This window comes from Salmo salar, chromosome 27, assembly GCF_965601325.2.
Source record: "Salmo salar chromosome 27, fSalSal1, whole genome shotgun sequence".
Taxonomy (NCBI): Eukaryota; Metazoa; Chordata; class Actinopteri; order Salmoniformes; family Salmonidae; genus Salmo; species Salmo salar.
In genome coordinates this window covers 38,529,249-38,539,823 of record NC_138317.1, presented here as the reverse complement: position 1 = coordinate 38,539,823, position 10,575 = coordinate 38,529,249, and the positions used below count along the sequence as shown (strand labels likewise).

Below are 10,575 nucleotides of genomic sequence, written 5' to 3'. Positions count from 1 at the left end.
GTCCTGTTCGAAGGTGAACCTTCGCCCCCAGTCTGAGGTCCTGAGCGCTCTGGAGAATGTTTTAATCAAGGATCTCTCTGTACTTTGCGCCGTTCATCTTTCCCTCAATCCTGACAAGTCTCCCAGTCCCTGCCACTGAAAAACATCCCCACAGCATGATGCTGCCACCACCATGCTTCACCGTAGGGATGGTGCAAGGTTTCCTCCAGACGTGATGCTTGGCATTCAGGCAAAATAGTTCAATCTTGGTTTCATCAGACCAGAGAATCTTGTTTCTCATGGTCAGAGTCCTTTAGGTGCCTTTTGGCAAACTCCAAGTGGGATGTCATGTGCCTTTTACTGAGGAGTGGCATCCGTCTGGCCACTCTACCATAAAGGCCTGATTGGTGGAGTGCTGCAGAGATGGTTGTCCTTCTGGAAGGACACCTCCCTGACCAAGGCCCTTCTCCCCCAATTGCCCAGTTTGGCTGGGCAGCTAGCTGTAGGAAGAGTCTTGGTTGTTCCAAACTTCTTCCATTTAAGAATGATGGAGGCCACCGAGTTCTTGGGGACCGTTAATGCTGCAGACATTTTTGCCTCAACACAATCCTGTCTCGGAGCTCTACAGACAATTCCTTCGACCTCATGGCTTGGTTTTTGCTCTGACATGCACTGTCATCTGTGGAACCTTATATAGACAGGTATGTGCCTTTCCAAATCATGTCCAATCAATAGATTTTACCACAGGTGGACTCCAATCAAATTGTAGAAACATCTCAAGGATGATCCATGGAAACAGGATGCGCCTGAGCTCAATTTCAAGTCTCATAGCAAAGTGTCTGAATACTTATGTAAATAAGGTATTTCTGTTTTATATTTTTAATACATTTGCAAAAATGTAAAAAAAAAACTGTTTTCAGTTTGTCATTATGGGGTATTGTGTGTAGATTGATGAGGAACATTAAAAAACAAAAAAACTTTAGAATAAGGCTGTAACATACATAACAAAATGTGGAAAGGTGGAAGGGTTCCGAATACTTTACGAATGCGCTGTATGTGCAGATATGTGCACCACGTCATCGCTTTCTCTCTCTGCTGTGCTGTGGGTGCATCATGTGCATCTTGCTAGCTGTCACTCATATGGCAACGGGCTGAAGCACATTGGTTGAACTTAAATTGCTAGGGGGCTGGCCCAAGTGGGGAAAAATTTAGGGGAAATGGCACAGCACATCTTCCATAAAAACTGTAGCTTTCATACTAGGGATTTTGTGGCTAATAAAAGTTAGACAGTACTTCTGTTCATAGATTATGCATGTATGAACTACACATCGACGCATCCAGCCCACAGCAGGAGGTTTAAAAAAAGACTAGTAGTCGCCAGCATGTCTTTAACTGTTCTCTGTGTAGTCTTCTAAGGTACACATGGAGAGTATGGGCTTTTCCATAGTGCCTTACAGTTTCCATAATGCCAAGGCTTTAGCAAGTAACTTATTTTGTGATAGAAATCCAAAACAATGGGCGCAAATATAGAACCTGTTATGGAGTTTGAGGAAGATTACATTCCAGACTAAATAAAGATTCAGTCAGCCTTCTGGGACAGTTTGCCTGTGTTGGTCTGCCTGAACCTTCACTGGATTCCAGGGAGTGGGCACTGGACACCACCCTGGCCTGGCATCACATTGGCACCGCCACCCTGGCATTACCATTGTAAAAATGATCAAATCTGTTCACACCAGGGGTTAAGTAAGGAAAGTATTAATGTGTTATGTACGCAGTTGTCCAGGCTGTTCTCATTGGAAGACAACACACCTCAAAGAAGCCTTATAAAGTTTTTATTTTGGCCCACCTTTACAGACACAGTATTCTGACCCAGTTGTGTTATTATTACAGTACATACTGGATTGGTTTAGAGTTGTAATATTACTGGTTACAATACAGCAAACAAAGGAAAGAAAGTTATAAAAGAATACAAACAAATATAATTGACAAGCTGAGCCCTTATTACATTTGAATACTGTTTGATACTTTTTGATATAGCTGCAATAAAATACAGCTGTTAAGACACTATTTAGTTCAGACTGTATGTGCATCATTAATGCCATATTTCAGCAGAGCTCATGTCAGCTGCATTAATATGTAAGCTCCTTTGGGATAAGAATAGGTCATGTATTCTTAGAAGTGCTCTAGCGCCTCCTGTTGGGGGCCGGGAGCATTGCACGCTGACACAGTCCCCAGGTGTACAGTGTTTCCTCTGACACATTGGTGCGGATGGCTTCCGGGTTAAGTGGGCATTGTGTCAAGAAGCAGTGCGGCTTGGTTAGGTTGTGTTTCGGAGGACGCACGGCTCTCGACCTTCGTCTCTCCAGAGTCCGTACGGGAGTTTTTGCATTGAGACTGTAACTACCACGAAATTGGGAAGAAAAAGGGCTAAAAAATATTTTGGGTAAAAAATAAGTGTTTACATTATAAATATATTTCAATTGACTTTTTATGTTTGAAAATCAGATTAACAGCATAGACGTACATGCAACACTGAACAAAAATGTGTATTATATATTTTAAGATATATATACAGTACCAGTCAAAAGTTTGGACACACCTACTCATTCAAGGGTTTTTCTTTATTTGTACTATTTTCTACATTGTAGAATAGTGAAGACATCAAAAGTATGAAATAACACATATGGAATCATGTAGTAACCAAAAAAGTGTTAAACAAATCAAAATATATGTTATATTTGAGATTCTTCAAAGTAGCTACCCTTTGCCTTGATGACAGCTTTGCACACTCTTGGCATTCTCTCAAACAGCTTCATGAGGTAGTCACCTGGAATGCATTTCAATTAACATGTGTGCCTTGCTAAAAGTACATTTGTGGAATTTCTTTCCTTCTTAATGCGTTTCAGCCAATCAGTTGTGTTGTGACAATGTAGGGGTGGTATACAGAAGATAGCCCTATTTGGTAAAAGACCAAGTCCATATTATCGCAAGAACAGCTCAAATAAGCAAAGAGAAACAACAGTCCATTATTACTTTAAGACGTGGTCATTCAAACTTGGAAAATATCTTCAAGTGCAGTCGCAAAAACCATCAAGGGCTATGATGAAACTGGCTCTCATGAGGACCGCCACAGGAAAGGAAGACCCAGAGTTACATCTGCTGCAGAGGATAAGTTCATTAGAGTTACCAGCCTCAGAAATTGTAGCACAATAAATGCTTCACAGAGTTCAAGTAACAGACACATCTCAACATCAACTGTTCAGAGGAGACTGTGTGAATCAGGCCTTCATGGTTGAATTGCTGCAAAGAAACCACTACTAAAGGGCACCAATAATAAGAAGAGACTTGCTTGGGCCAAGAAACACAAGCAATGGACATTTGAACGGTAGAAATCTGTCCTTTGGTATGATGACTCCAAATTTGAGATTTTTTGTTCCAACCACTGTGTCTTTCTGAGATGCAGAGTAGGTGAACGGATGATATCCACATGTGTGGTTCCCACCGTAAAGCATGGAGGAGGAGGTATGATGGTGTGGAGATGCTTTGCTGGTGACACTGTCTGTGATTTATTTTGAATTCAAGGCACACTTAACCGGCATGGCTACCACAGCATTCTGCAGCGATACACCATCCCATCTGGTTTGAGTTTAGTGGGAGAATAATTTGTTTTTCAACAGGACAATGACCCAAAACACACCCCCAGGCTGTGTAAGGGCTATTTGACCAAGGAAAGGGATGGAGTGCTGCATCAGATGACCTGGCCTCCACAATCACTCGACCTCAACTCAACTGAGATGGTTTGGGATAAGTTGGACCGGAGAGTGAAGAAAAAGCAGCCAACAAGTGCTCAGCATATGTGGGAACTTCAAGACTGTTGGAAAAGCATTCCTAATGAAGCTGGTTGAGATAATGCCAAGGTAAAGGGTGGCTACTTTGAAGAATCTCAAATATGAAATATTTTGATTTGTTTATTCCATATGTGTTATTTCATAGTTTTGATGTCTTCACTATTATTCTACAATGTATAAAATAGTAAAAATAAAGAAAAACCCTTGAATGAGTAGGTGTGTCCAAACGTTTGACTGGTACTGTATATATTTAGGGTGATGTAGTATTAAATATAGGTTGAGGTTTAGAGGCTCTCTTAATTAACTGTATGATAGGTGGTCACGGTGGTCATGTCACCACTGTCTGTTACAAACAGGATAGCTATAACTGTACATTTGTGATTGGTCAGGCACAGTTGAAGGACAGAGACAATGATTCTCATTGGTCTTCTTGGTCGTTGTTGCAGTCTCCGCAAAGGATCTGGTCCCGGTCAGGGAAGAAGCCGGACCCAACAAGAGAGACAGAGCAGTGGGAACACTTGAAGCAGGGCTGGTGCCACTGCCGATCCTGGAAAGAAACGTACTTCCCCTCGCCAAACCCTGGAGGGAATAAAACACTTAGCATGTATAGTAGCATACAAGTATGTCCCAAATGGCACCCTATTTCCAATATAGTGCACTACTTTTGACCAGCGTCCTATGGGCCCTGGTCAAAAGTAGTGCACTAAAAAGAGAATAGGATGCCATGTGGGACGTACCCTATGTCTACATAGAGAACTTTGACTCTCACCTGGATTGACAGGTGTGCAGTAAGAAATGACATTCTGAACATTAAGTCATGTGGGTAATTCTACGGTTGGCTGCAATACCAGCCAGTTCTCTGTGTTCCATTGAAACACTGGCATTCTAAAACAGCCACAGGCTCTACCAGTATATTTCCAGTATGTCTGTGCTATGGCATGCAGGGCGTCTTTGCCTGGGCTGGTACTTAGTGCCACGGTGTAAGTGCAGTATTTAGGGAATAGGGTGTCATTTGAGTGTTTGAAATCAACCCATATTATCTAGTGAAATGGAGAAGACATGACCTGTGATGGGCGAGTTACAGGAGGCACACTTCTGTGTGTAGAGGCTGCTGAAGCACTTGACGCAGTAGGGCGTGTCTCCCTGGGAGGTGAAGGGCTGGCCGGCCAGTGGGCTCTTACAGCCCGTGCACACCAAACACTCCTTGTGCCACGTCTCGTCTTTGTAGCTGACGCCCCCTGTCACCAGCACCTACGCAGGATACATACCCATCAACCTTACTGACTTGATCTGACAAAGTGGTTTCACAACAAACCCATCTACTACCGTGAGAAGGACAATAACAGTGACAGGGAGAGGATGTTGATTGGAGGAGACCCTGGTTCACCTTTTTGCAGTGGCTGCATCGCGGGGTAAACCTGCCCTCGTAGCAGGGTACACAGTAGTAGTCGTCTTTGTCGGGGATGAAGGACTGGCCACCGATGGGCTTCTCACAGCCATGGCACACAAAGCAGTCCTCGTGCCACGCAGAGCCCCCATACTCCAACTTCTTTGAGCCTGCCAGAGGGAGAAGGAGAGAGAGAGAAGGGGAGAGAGAGGGGGAGGGGAGAGACAGAGAGAGATGGAAAGAGACAGAGACAGAGATTGAGACAGAGAGAGACATAGATTGAGACAGAGACATAGATTGAGACAGAGACAAGAGATTGAGACAGAGACAGATTGAGACAGAGACATAGATTGAGACAGAGACATAGATTGAGACAGATTGAGACAGAGACATAGATTGAGACAGAGACATATATTGAGACAGAGACATAGATTGAGACAGAGACATAGATTGAGACAGAGACATAGATTGAGACAGAGATTGAGATTGAGACAGAGACATAGATTGAGACTGAGATTGAGACATAGATTGAGACAGAGACATAGATTGAGACAGATTGAGACAGAGACATAGATTGAGACAGAGACATATATTGAGACAGAGACATAGATTGAGACAGAGACATAGATTGAGACAGAGACATAGATTGAGACAGAGATTGAGATTGAGACAGAGACATAGATTGAGACTGAGATTGAGACATAGATTGAGACAGAGACATAGACATAGTTGAGACTGAGACAGAGACACAGACCGGTTTGGTATAATTCACTCTGTCTGCAAGAGTCATCACCTGTGTAGTCATCACAACTACAGGTTTGTGTGCCATGTCAGCCACTTCTGGGTTCTGGGTTAGAATGTCAAACCTCAGTATTGTGTAATCTCCTGGCTCTGACACCTACTGCTATAGCTGGTTCTGATTGAGGACCTTACTACTGATAAATGTGTTTGTTTTTTATGACCGTGGTTTTCTTTCTGCTTGCATTTTGGATTTATATTATGATGTGTATTTTTTGTATTTTTTTGTAATTCAGGGCTCATATACTTTGTTCTCAGTATGACTATCTGACAAAATCAAGGTTAAATAAAAGGTCATCTTTTTTTTTTAACCAAACCAGATAATTCAGTAAAACCTGAACCTGTTTGTGCACAGACACAATATACCTCCCAGTCATCTCTGATAACATAAAGCCATTTAGTCCTGACTTGCTGTAACAACATCCATCCGTCCAGTCCTGATTTGCTGTAACACCATCAATCCCTGACTTGCTGTAACACCATCCAGTCTGACTTGCTGTAACACCATCCAGTCCTGACTTGCTGTAACACCATCCAGTCCTGACTTGCTGTAACACCATCCAGTCTGACTTGCTGTAACACCATCCAGTCTGACTTGCTGTAACACCATCCATCCCTGACTTGCTGTAACACCATCCAGTCCTGACTTGCTGTAACACCATCCAGTCTGACTTGCTGTAACACCATCCAGTCTGACTTGCTGTAACACCATCCAGTCTGACTTGCTGTAACACCATCCAGTCCTGGCTTGCTGTAACACCATCCAGTCTGACTTGCTGTAACACCATCCATCCCTGACTTGCTGTAACACCATCCAGTCTGACTTGCTGTAACACCATCCAGTCTGACTTGCTGTAACACCATCCAGTCTGACTTGCTGTAACACCATCCATCCCTGACTTGCTGTAACACCATCCATCCCTGACTTGCTGTAACACCATCCAGTCTGACTTGCTGTAACACCATCCAGTCTGACTTGCTGTAACACCATCCAGTCTGACTTGCTGTAACACCATCCATCCCTGACTTGCTGTAACACCATCCATCCCTGACTTGCTGTAACACCATCCACTCTGACTTGCTGTAACACCATCCAGTCTGACTTGCTGTAACACCATCAAGTCTGACTTGCTGTAACATCCAGTAATATTATTCATACTTTATTTAAACTTCTGACTTTAAGTGTCTCCAACAAATAAACACTTCCTCCAAGTAGGTAATAAAAGTAGCCAAAATAAACAGCGAGCCATGCCTATGGAAACAAACATCAGATCTCTTAATCATTGCCTTTGTTTGACGAGCCTTGGGAACTGAAATGTGCACGTGGGGAGGTCAGCCAGTGCAATCGCAATTGGCTGCATTTTTAAGAGGGGCGAGGGGGCAGTGTAGAGTTTAACTGCGTTAGACCACAGAAACAAGCCAAAACAACAACTCGGTGCTCAGTTGTACAGAAACTGTGGAGAAATAACCCCCAACCTGCCCTGTCCAGATTGAATCCTATCATTTCCAGCGTCTGCTGGTGGTGGAACGCTGCCATGCCGTCACAAAGACCGTTGGGCCAGAATTCAACTGAGAGGTACTTGCAGACAATCACACTCACATCTAAGCTGTGTCACACCCAGCTCAACCACGAAAATACATTAGACTGGGTCCCAAATGGCACCCTATTCCCTATGTAGAGCATCACTTCTGACCAGGCCCATACGGCTATGTCTTCCCCGACTGCTTGTGAAAACTCCTCTATACTTGCGTGATGTTTACTGAGACAGAGCTGCGTACTCTATAGTCATGACAGTGGTTTCCCCAGGTATTAAACGTCTGTCAGTGATCGGTGTGAGAACAGCAGTTGAGTAACTGAGGCCAAAGCAGGCCATTTTTTATGCCACAGCAACTATGATGGATAGGTAACCAGGGCAGCGCAGTTCAGCTCGGCTCAGCTCGGCTCAGCTCAGTAGGGTGAAAGGGTGTTGTCATGTATCCCCACACGTTTTGGGGAGTTTCGATGTTTCTGCTACTCGAGGGAAGCAGTAGCAGGTGTGGGTACCTGGCATGATGGTCTTGTCGCAGGCCACACACTTGGACGAGAACTCATTGCGGTAGCAGTCGTTGCACAGCAGCGCCTCCTCCTGGCTGGTGAAGGGCTCGTCCGCCAGCGAGCGGTCACAGCGGAAACAACGGAAACAGTGTTCGTGGTAGTGCCTGTCCTCGTAGAACAGCTCCTGGAGAGGGAAAGGGAGAAAGGTAGTTACTGGTAATTACTGATGGGAAACTCAGCAGTTACATTTTCAGCAGTTAAATGCAACAACAAAACACATTATTTATAAAAAGCAAACTATTCACAAGTTATTTTAACACGGTAAACATGACAGCTGTACTTTTAGTTTATGGTTGATGCAGCTTGTTGGCCATTAGCCAATAAGCATTGCTCAACGAGTTTAAAGCATGTGAATGCATCCAACTGGTATTTGTGACTTTACAACTGGTAATTAACAGCTTCCTACTTGGTCATGAACACAGCATTATAATCCGTAAAATTGGGATTGAAAGACCATTCACATCAGTTGTGGCTGGTGGGCAGAGATATCGTTCCATACCTTTCCATTCCTCCATTCCATTAAAATGAGCCCGTCCTTCTATATCTCTGCACACCAGCCTCCGCTGATTCACATTCATAAATGATGTTAATCTGACAAGGAGCTAGACTAGATCTGTTAACAAGGAGCTAGATTAGATCTGTTAACAAGGACCTAGATTAACAAGGAGCTAGATTAGATCTGTTAACAAGGAGCTATATTAGATCTGTTAACAAGGAGCTAGATTAGATCTGTTAACAAGGAGCTAGATTAGATCTGTTAACAAGGAGCTAGATTAGATCTGTTAACAAGGAGCTAGATTAACAAGGAGCTAGATTAGATCTGTTAACAAGGAGCTAGATTAACAAGGAGCTAGATTAGATCTGTTAACAAGGTGCCAGATCAGATCTGTTAACAAGGAGCTAGATTAACAAGGAGCTGGATTAGATCTGTTAACAAGGAGCTAGATTAACAAGGAGCTAGATTAGATCTGTTAACAAGGTGCCAGATCAGATCTGTTAACAAGGAGCTAGATTAGATCTGTTAATAAGGTGCTAGATTAGATCTGTTAACAAGGAGCTAGATTAGATCTGTTTAGAAGGAGCTAGATTAACAAGGAGCTAGATTAGATCTGTTAACAAGGAGCTAGACTAGATCTGTTAACAAGGAGGTTTTACGGCATAACTCTAACTTCAATATAAACCATTTGAGTAAATATTGAAACAGTGTCCATAACCAGCACTTTTGTTCCAGGTCAACCGTAGTGCAAGCAAACACTGTTAACACACATCGCATGATTAATGTCTCACATTATGTTCTGGGTGAAAACTATATATAATAATCCATTAGATCTGACACGAACCAGTACAGGGAATGGGACAGAGAAGGATGAGGGCCAAAGCTAACAGAACCTTGATTTACTGCGCCCCTCCAAAGGGAGTCTATAACTCAGGGGTCACCCGTGCCCCGTGGCGCCTGAGGGTGTTTCCTCCAACCCTATGTTTTCATTTGACTAACTAAAAGGCTTTAATGTCTGGCTGGAGGAACTCAAAGGGGATTTGCAGACGTCTTGGTATTCGACAAAGAGCAGGAAAGTTATGTTTTCCAAAAACTCCATCTGCTCTTTAGAATCCACTATAGATAACCACAAGGACAAACACACACACACACACACACACACACACACACACACACACACACACACACACACACACACACACACACACACACACACACACACACACACACACACACACACACACACACACACACACACACACACCCACAGGCCCTTGTATATACTTACCCGTGCGTTGTGTGTGATGAGCTCCTTGCACTCCTGACATGTGTTGGCATACAGACGGTCATAGCAGGGGATGCAGTGGGGAACGTCCTCCACCTGAATGTATTTGCGCCCGTACAGGGACTCCTTGCACTCGCCACAGTCAAAACGGTCACTCATGTTGTCTTATTTCTGATTCACTTCCTGAAGTCAAACATCACAACCACAGTGAAGGGGCGTTAGCTGAGAGAAGGAGAGGAATCAGGACAGCGCTGGAAACATGTGAGGGCGGAGGGAGTAGGGAGTACAGGAGAGGGGGGAGAGAGAGAGAGAGAGAGAGAGAGAGGGGAAAGAGAGAGGGAGGGAAGGGGGAGTGACATGTTGACCAGACCGAACACGCATGTTGATTTTGTCCCCCCACACCAGACGCGATCAGAACAAGTAGGTTGAAATATCAAAACAAACTCTCAACCAATTACATTAACTTGAGGACAGGTCGATAAGCAAACATTTATGGCAATTTAGCTAGCTAGCTGAAATGGACTATATCCTCTACTCCGACAATTAATCCACAGATTAACGGGTAAACTGAGTTTTAGGAGATGGGAGTTAGAGATAGAAAGAGGGAGAAAGAGAGAGAGAGAAAGAGGGAGAAAGAGAGAGAGAGGAAGAGGGAGAGAGAAAGAGAGAGAAAGAGGGAGAGAGAGA

General features: G+C 43.7%; 1 protein-coding gene across 4 annotated transcripts in view; it reads right to left on the bottom strand.

The window, feature by feature from the left end:
* Positions 1 to 1,794: 1,794 nt before the first annotated feature.
* LOC106589012 (four and a half LIM domains protein 3) overlaps positions 1,795 to 10,575 on the bottom strand; it is a 50,469-nt gene continuing 41,688 nt past the window's right edge. For 3 of the 4 annotated variants that reach the window (XM_014178638.3, XM_014178636.3, XM_045709843.2), the window contains exons 2-6: positions 9,892 to 10,071; positions 8,057 to 8,231; positions 5,215 to 5,384; positions 4,892 to 5,078; positions 1,795 to 4,406 (exon numbers count right to left, since the gene is read on the bottom strand). In XM_014178638.3, the coding sequence (XP_014034113.1) occupies positions 4,246 to 4,406; positions 4,892 to 5,078; positions 5,215 to 5,384; positions 8,057 to 8,231; positions 9,892 to 10,047 (849 nt within the window). In that variant the 5' untranslated portion in view covers positions 10,048 to 10,071 and the 3' untranslated portion in view covers positions 1,795 to 4,245. Of the gene's footprint in view, positions 4,407 to 4,891; positions 5,079 to 5,214; positions 5,385 to 8,056; positions 8,232 to 9,891; positions 10,140 to 10,575 lie in introns of all 4 variants that reach the window. The other variant, XM_014178637.3, reaches the window with a different exon arrangement.